The sequence below is a fragment of the Scyliorhinus canicula genome, chromosome 5, assembly GCF_902713615.1.
Source record: "Scyliorhinus canicula chromosome 5, sScyCan1.1, whole genome shotgun sequence".
In the NCBI taxonomy this organism is placed as follows: Eukaryota; Metazoa; Chordata; class Chondrichthyes; order Carcharhiniformes; family Scyliorhinidae; genus Scyliorhinus; species Scyliorhinus canicula.
This window is the reverse complement of record NC_052150.1, coordinates 195977577-195990296: the sequence shown is the minus strand read 5'-3', so window position 1 is coordinate 195990296 and position 12720 is coordinate 195977577. Positions and strand designations below refer to the sequence as shown.

Sequence of the window (12720 nt, the reverse complement as noted above, 5' to 3'; positions counted from 1 at the left end):
TAGAACAGTTCTGGACACAAGACTCCATCATTCTCGGCGTTCAGATAAAAACAAAAATACTGTTTCAGCCCCGGTCTGCCCATTTAAGAATTCATTTTTAATCAAGTAATTCCCTCTGACCTCATTGTAGTCTGCATGTTCAATTCCTCTGATCAAAGGAGATGGAAAGAGGGAATTCTGAACGCTACCACACCAGAATTGAAAATCAGAAGTCAAGCAATAGCAGGGCAGAAGGAGAACTGAGTCACTAAAAGCTTTGACCCAAATTCTCCTCCCAGGGGAGAAGCTCTAGCATTTTGCTTCTGTCTGCCTCCAAAATCGATACTTAACTTGTCTGTAGTTTGCAGTAAAAATCTCTTCTTCCTGCAGCAAAGCCCAATGTCGAGACAGCAGTAAGGGCTTGCAAGGTGACACATTGCCAGTGATTGGTGGACGTGGGCATTGGTGGCTGGACCAATTACTGTCCACTTTCAACACCATAATCCCAGCAACGGGGGCTGGTTTAGCTCAGTGGCCTGGACAGCTGGTTTAGCTCAGTGGCCTAGACAGCTGGTTTGTGATGCAGAACAAGGTCAGCAGCGCGGGTTCAATTCCCGAACCAGCTGAGAATTCTGAATTCTCGCTCCGTGTACCCGAACAGGTGCCGGAATATGGCGACTAGGAGCTTTTCACAGTAAGTTCATTGCAGTGTTAATGTAAGTTTACTTGTGACAATAAAAAGATTATTATTATAAGCTCATATCAAAACTCAAAATCTAGGACTTGGCTCCTCCCTCGGCAACTGGATCCTCAACTATCTGACTCACAGATCACAATCAGTAAGGATAAACAACAACACCTCCTCCACAATAGTCCTCAATACCGGAGCCCCTACTATACTCCCTATACACATGACTTGTGTGGCAAAATTTGGCTCCAACTCCATCTTCAAGTTTGCTGATGACACGACCATAGTGGGTCGGATTTCGAGCAACTATGAGTCAGAGTACAGGAGAGAGATGGAGAACCTAGTGGCGTAAAGTAACAACAACAATCTTTCCCTCAACATCAGCAAAACTAGGGAGTTGGTTATTGACTTCGCGAAACAAAGTATCTTACACACCCCTGGCTGCATCAACGGGGCCAAGGTGGATATGGTCGACAGCTTCAAATTCCTAGGTGTGCACATCACCAGTCTGTCCTGGTCCACCCACGTTGACGCTACGATTGAGAAAGCACAGCAGCGCCTAAATTTCCTCAGGAAACTAAGGAAATTCAGCATGTCCACATTAACTCTTACCAATTTTTATGATGCACCATCCTAGCTGGATGCTTCTCAGCGTGGTATGACAAATGCTCGGCCCAAGATCATAAGAAGCTACAGAACGTCGTGAACACAGCCCAGTACACCGCGTGAAACCGCCTCCCATCCATGACTCTGTCGCTGCCCAGGGAAAGCGGGCAGCATAATCAAAGACGTCTCCCACCCAGGTATTCTCTCTTACAACCTCTTCTATCAAGAGATACAAAAATCTGAGAACATGCACTAACAGGTTCAAAAACCACTTCTTCCCCGCTGTTACCAGGCTCCTGAACTACCCTCTTAGATGCACAGATCTCCCCACATATCTTCTCTACTGAATAGTAATACAGTCCGTATGCTTCACCCGATGTCTGTGTCTATGTATTTACATTGTGTATTTATCATATGTCCTATGTTTTTTTCACGTATGGAATGATCTGCTTGGACTGTATGCAGAACAATACTTTTCACTGTACCTCGGTACACGTGACAATAAAACAATCCAAATCCATCCCTAATTGCTCTGCAACAGAATGGCCTGTTTGTCCATTTCAGAGGGCAATTAATAGTCAACCACATTCCTGTGGGTCTGGAGTCACATATAGGCCAGACCTGGTAAGGATAGAGGTTTCCTTCCCAAAAGAACATTAGTGAACCTGATGGGTCTTTAAAACATTCAACAATGGTTTTGTCAGAATTAGACTTTTAATTCCAGATTTTTAAAAATGTAATCAAATTTCCACCATCTGCCCGGAGGATCACAATATGATCCTCCCGCCTCCTTCCCTGCAGCACCTCTATCCTACCAAGCATCCTATCTGGCTCCTCCACCCTAAGTCACCATCCCAAACCTGATGCCCTCTTTCCCCAGTCCTCTCCGGGCCCATCTCCTGGCCAGCTCCTTCAATCACTCCCGTTTTCCATTCTATCACAGCCCCTCCCTTTGTTCTTTTCTCCCCTCCTCTGTACTTGCTGAGAACCTGCTACATCTTAATCCTTCTCCATTCTGATGAAAGGTCAATGACTTGAATCATTAACTTTGTTTTCCTCTCCGAAGATGCATCCGACCTCACTGACTAGGGGAAGTATTTTTCTGTTTTTATTTCATATTTCTAACATCTGCAGTATTTTGCTTTTGTATCAGCATTTGTTTTAGAATTCCACTGAATTGAAAGCTTAACTCAAAAGAATCTCTTTGCACATAAGGAAGCGTGCTCAACTTCTGTTCCAGAAAAGTAGCATTTAAACACAGCTTTATGCGATATTTGTAACTTGGGATAGCGTTTATTTGGAAGTTACTCACTTGTTAGCTACTCCTACCAAGCCATCATGATCAACAGCAAAAAGTTGCTCCCTGTGCTTCTGCTTCATTTCATCTGAGATACCGTACAGAAAACGATCCAATCCTGTTGATCAAAGCAGAATGCGTGTTGCAATTAAACAGCATATTTTCAGTTGCCAAATGCCCTTTTCACGGGCCTGTCAATGTGTTTGCCTCTCATATTTGCAACCAATGTTTGTGGTACTTTTAAGAAATTTTTTTAACAAATCATTCACGCAAGTTTTGCAACCACCTTTTGCAGTTCCTAATCACCGACTATGAAGAAAGGTTTGGAGCTGCATTCACATTCAATTCTAATATGGCAGGGGATAGAAACCTAGGCAAGGATTCAGTGCAGAGGGAATCAAGAACAAGAGGAAAAGACAGCAAGGAGAATACGAAAAATGATAGGCAGATAAATCAAGGGCCCGTATCAGATAATGACACTATTTAAAAAAGTAGTATGGATGGGACAATGAACATTAAAAGGGCTGGACCTTAAGGTTTTGCACCTGAACATGCAGAGCATTCAAAATAAAATAGATGAATTAGTTGGGCAGAGAGATGTAAAAGCATATGCTATAGTTAGGATTAGGGACACATGGCTCCAAGGATGGGAACTAAACATTGAGGACTATTCAGTCTTTAGGAAGGACAAGCAGAAAGGAAAAGATGGCAGAGTCGCATTGTTGATTAAAGATGATATTGATACAATATTGAGGAAAGATATTAGTATAGAAGATGTGGCATCTGTCTGGGCGAGTTATGAAACATAATGGGGCAAAAAACATTTGTAGGGGTGGTAGACAGACCAAGCTGTAGTGGTATTAGGAATTGCATTAGACAGGAAATCAGGCATGCTTGCGCTAAAGGAACATTTGTGATTATGGGTAACTTTAATCTGCATATAGATTGGGCGAGTCAAATTAGTCACAGTACAATAGAGAAGGAATTTCTGGAGTGTATACGGGATGGTTTTCTGTTGAGGAACCAAGGTAACAGGCCATCTTGGACTTGGTGCTGTGCAATGAGAACGGATTAGTTGGCAATCTAGTTGTGAGAAAATCCTTGGGAATGAGTGACCATAGTCTTTATCAAGGTGGATAGTGAGTTAGTTGATTCTGAGGCCAGGGTCCTGAACCTCAATAAATATAATGATGATAGTATGAGGCATGAGCTGGCAAAAATAGACGGGACAGTAAGTTGCAATGAAGAAATAAGAACCGTATAAATGGATATAGATAGGTTAGGAGTGGGCCTAAATGTCGCAGATGGAGTTTAACATGGATAAGTGTGAGGTCATGCATTTTGGTCGAAAAATTGTAAAGGCAACTTATTATCTAAATGGGAAAGAGACTTTGGCATTCTCCGGTGCAGAGGGATCTGGATGTCCTCATGCATGAGTTACAGAAAACGAGCATGCAGGTGCAACAGATAATTAGGAAAGCAAATGGAATGTTGTTGTTTACAGCAAAAGGAATTGAGTATAAAGGTAAGAAAGTGTTGTTGCAACTGTACAAGGCATTGGTAAGACCGTACCTGGAGTATTGTGCACAGTTTTTTTTTTAAGAACAGTACAGCACAGAACAGGCCCTTCGGTCCTCAATGTTGTGCCGAGCAATGATCACCCTACTCAAGCCCACGTATCCACCCTATACCAGTAACCCAACAACCCCATTAACATTATTTTTTTAGGACACTAAGGGCAACTTAGCCTGGCCAATCCACCTAACCCGCACATCTTTGGACTGTGGGAGGAAACCGGAGCACCCGGAGGAAACCCACGCACACACGGGGAGGACGTGCAGACTCCGCACAGACAGTGACCCAGCCGGAAATCGAACCTGGGACCCTGGAGCTGTGAAGCATTGATGCTAACCACCATGCTACCGTGCTGCCCTACCCATGCTACCGTGCTGCCATACAAAATTTCACCATCTGCCATGGCAGGATTTGAACCCGGGTCCCCAGATCTCTGGATCTATGGATTACTAGTCCAGTGACAATACGACTACACCATTGCCTCCCCTGTTTTGGTCCCCTTATTTGAGGAAAGATGTAATGGCATTGGAGGCAGTTCAGAGGAGGTTCACTAGATTGATTCCAGAGATGAAGGGTTTGTTGGATGAAGAGAGATTGAACAGTTTAGGCCTATACTCTCTAGAGTTTAGAAGAATGACGGGAGATCTAATTGAGATGCTAAAAGGTATGAATAAAGTAAACGTGGAGCTGATGCTTCCTCTTGAGGGGCATTCTAAAACGAGAGGTCATAATCTTAGAATAAGAGGTAGCAAATTAAAAACAGAATGTTCGCTACCCCAGGGTGCAGTGGATGCAGGAACAATGAGTAAATTAGTGGAGTTAGACAGATTTTTAACTGGGTATGGGTTGAAGGGTTATGGAGAACAGACAAGACGGTAGAGCTGAGGCCAGGATGCGATCAACCATAATCACATTGAAGGTATTTAGGCTCGGGAGGGTAAATTGCCAACTCCTGCTCCTAGATCATGTACTCTAGGGAGAGATGCTCTGGCTGATTTTGCAATCCAGCTCTTGGTCTGTAGCATTGTTAGTAGATGAGAAACAGATGGCTCGAGGGGCCAAATGGCCTACTCCTGCTCCTAGTTCTTATGTTCTAGTTCTTATGATACAATAGCGGAGCAGACTCGATGGGCCGAATTGGCTAATTCTGTTCCTATATCTTATGAACTTATGAATAATGGACTGGGAAACAGTATTGAAAGGAAGGACAGTCAACAGGCAATGGCAGGCATTCAAAGAACGAATAGGTGAACTCCAAAGATTGCTTATTGTTATTTGGCGTGAGTAGAAAGGGAACTGTGGCCAAAAGGTGGATAGTGAGCTAGTTTAAGTTGACTCTGAGACCAGGGTCCTGAACCTCAATAAAGGTGACTATGATGGGATGAGGCATGAGTTGACTATGACAAACTGGGAAACATTACTGAAAGGAAGGACATGCAACGGCAGGCATTCAAGGAACGAATAGGTGAACTCCAAAGATTCGTTATTCCTATTTGGTGCTAGAGTGGAAAGGGAACTGTGGCCATACAAGGGAAATTAGAGATAGTATTAGATTCAAAGAAGAGGCTTACAAATTAGCAGGAAAAAGCAATAGACCTGAGGATTAGGAACAGTTTAAAATTCAGCAAAGGGGAACCAAAGAATTTATTAAGGGGATAATACAATTTGAAAGTAAGCTAATCGGGAACATAAAAACTGACTGTAAAGGTTTCTATGGTATGTAAAGAGGAAAAGATTAATAAAAACTAATGTCGGCCCCTTACAGTCAGAAACAGGGAATTGATAACAGGAAACAAAGAAATGGCTGAGAAACTAAATTCGTATTTTGCTCATCTTCACAAAGGAAGACATGAATAAAGTACCGGAAATTCTGTGAAACACAAGTTTTAGTGAGGAGCTGAAGGAAGTTAGTATTAGTAAAGAAATGGTGTTGGGGAAATTAATGGGATTGAAGACGGACAAATCTTCAGGGCCTGATAATCTTCATTGCAGAGTACTTAAGGAAGTGGCCCTAGAACTAGTAGATCCATTGGTAATCATTTTCCAAAATTATTTGGACTCTGGAATGGCTCCGACAGATTAGAGGGTAGCTATTATAATCCCGCTATTCAAAAAGGGAGGTAGAGGGAAAACAGGGAACAGACCAGTGAGCCTAACTTCACAAGAGGAGTTGCTAGAGTCCATTATCACAGAACAGCATTTGGAAAGCAGTAGTGTAATCAGATTTACGAAAGGAAAATTATGCTTGACAAATCTATGAATTCTTTGAAGATGGTAAGAAGTCTTACAACACCAGGTTAAAGTCCAACATGTTTGTTTCAAACACTAGCTTTCGGAGCACTGCTCCTTCTTCAGGTGAAGGAGCAGTGCTCCGAAAGCTAGTGTTTGAAATAAACATATTGGACTTTAACCTGGTGTTTTAAGACTTCTTACAGTGCTCACCCCAGTCCAACGCCGGCATCTCCACATCTTTGAAGATGCAACTCGTAGAGTAGATCACGGAGAACCAGTGAATATGGTTTATCTAGACTTTCAGAAGGCTTAAGGCATGATCTCATATAGCAGATTACTATGTAAAGTTAAAGCGCATAGGATTACGGGTAGTGTCTTGAGATGGATAGAAAGCTGATGAGCAAACAGGAAGCAAAATGTTGGAATAAATTGATCTTTTTCTGATTGGCAGGCAGGTACCACACGGATCTGTGCTAGGACCCCAACTGTTCACATTATATATTAATGATTTGGACAAAGGAACTAAATCTATTTTTTCCACATTTGCAAATGTTGGATGGGAGGGTGAGCTGTGAGGAGGATGCAGAGATGCTTCATCGGGATTTGGATAGGCTGAGTGAGTGGACATATGCATGGAAAATACAGTATAATGTGGAAATGTGAGGTTATCCGCTTCGGTAGCAAAAATAGGAAGACAGGTTATTATTTGAATGGGTGTAAATTGAGAGAGGTGGATACTCAGCGAGACCATGGTGTCCTCGTGCATCAGTTGCTGAAAGTACGCGCAGGTACAGCAGGCAGTAAAGAAGGCAAATGGTATGTTGACCTTCATAGCGAGAGGATTGAGTATAGGAATAGGAATGTTTTACTGTAATTGTTGGTGAGGCCACACCTGGAATAGTGAGAGCAGTTTTGGTGTCCTTATCTGAGGAAGGATGTTACTGCTATGGAGGGAGAGCAGCGAAGGTTTACCAGGCTGATTCCTGGGATGGCGGGACTGTCATACGAGGAGGATTATATTCATCGGAGTTTAGAAGCGTGATGGGGATCTCATAGAAACGTACAAAATTCTAACAGGATTAGACAGGGTAGATTCATAAAGAATATTCCCGATGTTGGAGGAGTGCAGAATTAGGGGTCATAATTTGAGGATAAGGGGTAGAGGTGAGGACAGAGGTGAGGAGAAATTTCTTCACCAAGAGAGTGGTGAATTTGTGGAATTCACTGCCAAAAAGTAGAGAGGCCAAAACGCTGTGTAATTTCAAGGAGGAATTAAATATAGCTCTTGGGGCTAAACGGATTAAGGGATTGAACTTGATGATCAGTCATGATCATAATGAATGGCAGAGTAGGCTCAGTGGCTGAATGGCCTCCTCCTGCTTTTATTTTCTACGTATGTTTCCATAATGCACACATTGTGCAAGTAAAAGCTCTCTCAAAGACTAGCCCGCACAGGCACATGGCATGAGAGCATGTTTGTTTTCTATTAAAAAATGTTTTTTGTAAAATATAAATGAAAGATTTGTTAGAAGCACTGCCCAGCAAATGTGTGGCAAAATCAGTTTTTAAGTCACATTCCTGTCTCCAAATTCAAAATGTGACAAAACTTTTCAACTTAAGAAAAGCACCACACTCCACATACTCAAATATCTGCAACTTACAACATTTAAGGCAAACACTTCACCTTTGTCTGATGGGGCTACAGGAGCATCCACAGTTGAAAATACAGAGAGTTTAGCTTCATCAATATCTTCTTGTGTAAATTTTCCTGCTTTCGCCCAATCCACACTCCTTCGGAATGCAGATATTGTATCGATGGAATTTGGATCTCTAAATTTAATTTGGGAGAAATAACCGCAAATATTCATGATGTATTGTAATAATCACACCTATTTCTAATTGTACTTTATATCCTTTAACCGAACATCAATATTAGCACAACGATAAAATGCTAATAAGCATGTCACAAACAGACAATTTGTAGTTCCACATGTTTTTACACAAAGTGGCATCTGAAGGCTGAAAAATATATTCAGAAGACAGAATAATTTAACCTACCACTGCAAATTGCATTTCATATCTAGAATATTGTACTCAATTAGATCATTTAGTAGAACAAAGAATATACTGACATATGGATTAGGAGCAGGAGTAGGCTGTGATAACCTTTCACCCCCCTTGTTAATCAATATCTATCTAGCTCTGCCTTAAAAATATTCAACAACTCTGCTTCCACTGCCTTTTGTTCCAAAGAATCACGATATTCATCTCTTGTCTTTATTTTTAAACAGTGACCCCCTAGTTCTATATTCTCCACAAGAGGAAACATCCTTTCCACGTCCAACCTGTCAATACCTCTCAGGATCTTATATTTTTCAGTCAAGTAGACTCCTTGTAAACACCTGTGGGTACAAGCCTAGCCTGTCCAACCATTCCTGACAGGACAACCCACCTTTTCCAGGTAATAGTCCAATAAACCTCCTCTAATGTGATTCCAATGCACTTATGTCCTTCCTTAAATAAGGAGACAAATATTGCACACATTATTCCAGATGTAGTCTAAACAATGCCCTGTACACCTGAAGCATAACCTCCCTACTTTTGTTTAAATTCCTCTCACAATAAACAAACACATTCATTAGTTTTCCTAATTACTTGCTTTACCTGCAGACCAACCTTTTGTAATTCATGCCAACCCAGATCCCTCTGTATCCTCTCACCATTTAGGTAATACGCTTCTGTTGTTTGAAAAAATTCTTCCTGCCAAAATGGACAATTTAACATTTTCCCACATAATACTCCATTTGCCAGATCTTTGCCCACTCACTCAGCTGATCTATTTCCCTTTGTCGCCTCATGTCCTCGTCACAACTTACTTTTCCACCCTTCTTTGTATTATCAGCAAATTTGGCAACCATCCCTTCAACCAAGCTATTTATAGAAATTGGAAAAAGTTGAGGCCAATACGGATCCTTCTGGTATGTCACCGTTACATAGTACCAACCAGAAAAATGCCCATTTATATTTACTCTATTTCATGGTAGCCAGGCAGTCTTTTATCTATGCCAATGTTGCCCCCTATACCATGAGGTTTTATTTTCTGCCTTCTGAAAAAGTAAGTACAACAATTGGTTCCCCTTTACCCACAGGCTTTGAAAGCAGACCAAGGCAAGCCAGCAGCACGGTTCGATTCCCGTAACAGCCTCCCCGAACAGGCGCGGGAATGTGGCGACTAGGGGCTTTTCACAGTAACTTCATTTGAAGCCTACTCGTGACAATAAGCAATTTTCATTTCATGTTATCTCTTCAAAGAACTCCAATGCATTGGTTAAACATGATTTCCCTTTCACAAAACCATATCGACTGCCGGGTTACCATGATTGTTTTCCCTTTCACAAAACCATATCGACTGCCGGGTTACCATGATTGTTTTTTTTTATAAAAGTGCCCTACTATAACAACTTCAATAGCTGCTTCTAACATTTTCTCTATAACACAGGTAAAGCTAATCGGCCTGCAGTTTCCTGTCTCCCTATCCTTTTGAATAAAGGAGCTACATTTGCTATTTTAAAATCTAAAGGGCGAATCTAGGGAATGTTAGATAATTGAAATTAATGTGTCAATTGTCTAACTCGCCACTTCTTTTAAGACCGTCGGATGTAGCCCATAAAGATTACCTTTTCAGATTCAAACGTTTTAATCTCATAAAATGTATATGCTGCTGTAAAATTTCTATTTCCCTAGGCCATTTTTTTGCCAGTTTCAACTCTCACTGCGATACTGGGACAAACAATGGCGAAGCTACCTGTCTGGTGACTAGTTTCAATACTCTATTATCCCAAAATACTAACAGAAAATAAATCTGAATGTAATCATGGGACACCACTGCTTTTACTGATGTTTCCATTGCTCTCTAACGTTATTTTCTTTCCATTATAACTTGCTCGATACAATCTAGTCTACATGGGCAATTTTCCCAGTGCACTTTTGTTGCTAAGAGACTTGGCCAAAGGCACTCAAGTTTGGTAACTAAGTGCACAGGCAGCAGGGAATTTCCCCACCTGAAGTACATATTCACTGGAGTGCGACACTGTAACCAATTCTGTGCATTTAACTTATTTCACTTTACTTTCTGAATTAATAATTGAAATATTAGAAATAATTGGTCAAGGTTGACCAACTGACTGACTTTCACCCACTTAAGTGCCTTTCATATGACCAGGTGAACCGTTTGATGATTTATAATGCATCACAGACACGTGCTTCAAGCCAAGGTCATCTTAGCATGACATAGGCAGGGTTCAGGGCACACTGAATTCATGAGGTTCAGGCTCATGGTTAAAAAAAAACATTAGTGGGGCCCACCAATTTGGTATTGATATCAATTTACGAGGACAAAATTCTGCAATTATTTGACAAATGAAAAATGACTACTGCATTAATGAATGGAAAGTTGTCTAACAAAGATAATTTATACGATGGGATGAACTGTCCCATTCCCTCAATGGGAATTCAATGGTTTCAAGTTAATTTTACAATTTCAAATCTGGACAGGAAACAGATTAAAATATTCGTCAGTACTCAATAGATCAATCTGGAAGTTAAAAAAAGGTGAAAAAGGCCCATACATTTCAGTTTAAAGTGTTTTCAGCATTTGATAAAAGGCTTGAAGAAGGAAACCTGTATGTTTCATTCTGTTTTCTACTCAGTCTGCTATTCTAAATTGTCAACTGTAACACATACCTGTAAGAATAGAAAGTAAACAAGCCACTATGGCTTAGGTTGACACCTCCTCCATATGCACCACCTTTCTCTCGAATTTCCCGGTGCAGGAATTTCGCTGTCAACAGCCGTGCAAGAACATGAAGGCTATAAATAAAAAATAGTTAATAGCACACGGATTTAAATGTAAAATATTGGCCATACTAGATCAAGAATACAGTACTCACAGGGGTGCTACCTGCCCCTACGCCTAGGGAGTGTTACCTTGGACGGCATGGTAGCAGTGGTTAGCACTGCTGCCTCACATCACCAGATACTCAGGTTCGATTCAGATTCTGTGTGAATGTGTGGAGTTTGCACATTCTCCCAGTGTCTGCTCGGGTTTCCTGCGGATGCTCTTGTTTCCTCCCACAGCCCAAAGATGTGCAGCTTAGATAGGTTGGCCATGCTAAATTGCCCCTAGAGACAAAGGTTAGCTTGATTACAGGGATAGGGGGATTGGGCCGAGGTAGGGTGTTCCTTCAAAATGCCGGTGCAGACTCAATGGGCCAAATGGCCTCCTTCTGTACTGTAGGGATTCTATGATTCTGCAAACACTGAAAATAATGGAGATACTCTGGTACAGTCAATTCGCATATTAATCAGCATCCTGCAGTAAGACACGATTTGCATTTTTTTTCCTTCTATGCTCCCAGCCTCTCAAATGTTGGAATACGTTAGGTTACCAGAGAACCCACTGAATCAGACAGGATACAGTAGATAGATTCAAGAGTGCATTTCTGCATAGCACAACTCAAAAAACATTGCCATAGATTTCTATTTATGTGTTTTTGCTTTTTCTCCTAAAAATGCTGATTCATGTTGGGGATACAGTTGTTTGGGAATATCAACTTGTAATACCTTGCGTGATGTTCATTCTCCAAGTGGACAGCAATCTGGTTGGTTTTATTCTCCATCCCAGTCTAAACTAATTTTTCATTCCTATTGTCTGGCTGATATTGGTCAATTCAGCACTGAGCGGGAATTGAACCAGAGATTTCTATTACATCAGATGGAGAATTCAGAGGCTGAATTTATCTCCAAAACCACCAGAAGATGGTGTTGTTCATTTTACTCTCCTCCCAGAACGTATTCAAATAATGAGGAGCTGATGTTAATTTCACTCCCGGCTTTGAAATAACTAATTTACTTACAAAAACACTGGGAGAACTGATGTTGTTCATTACAATCCCTTCCCTGAACACACACATTTACTTATTGAACCACCAAAGATTTTGCATGCGCCCTACACAAAACATTTATTTTTAATTTCCTTCATTATGTTTTAGTCTTTAATTTATGCCATTCTCAAAGCCGATTATGAAACTACTGGTTGAAATTTAAGGCAAATGGGTGCTATTTAATTTCAATGCAACGTACTTGATAAAGTCTGGATGCATGTAGGGAACGGTGCGGACGCATTCACTCACATAATTCACAGGGAAGGGAAGCTGGAAATGCGTCTTCATTTGACAAGCTTTGAACGTGGGTTCCTAAGAGAGAATAAAGCTAATAAACTTTAATTAAACATTCTCAAATGATTTCAAAAGTATGCAAAACTGAGTTACTGGTATCTAAGTGG

The 12720-nt window shown here is 41.1% G+C and overlaps 1 protein-coding gene across 4 annotated transcripts in view; it reads right to left on the bottom strand.

The window, feature by feature from the left end:
• pitrm1 (pitrilysin metallopeptidase 1) overlaps nt 1-12720 on the bottom strand; it is an 82661-nt gene that overhangs the window by 817 nt on the left and 69124 nt on the right. For all 4 annotated transcript variants that reach the window (XM_038798309.1, XM_038798310.1, XM_038798311.1 and 1 more), the window contains 4 exons: nt 12519-12631; nt 11121-11246; nt 8062-8207; nt 2586-2688 (listed from right to left, as the gene is read on the bottom strand). In XM_038798309.1, coding sequence (XP_038654237.1) covers nt 2586-2688; nt 8062-8207; nt 11121-11246; nt 12519-12631 — 488 coding nt within the window. The remainder of the gene's footprint in view (nt 1-2585; nt 2689-8061; nt 8208-11120; nt 11247-12518; nt 12632-12720) is intronic.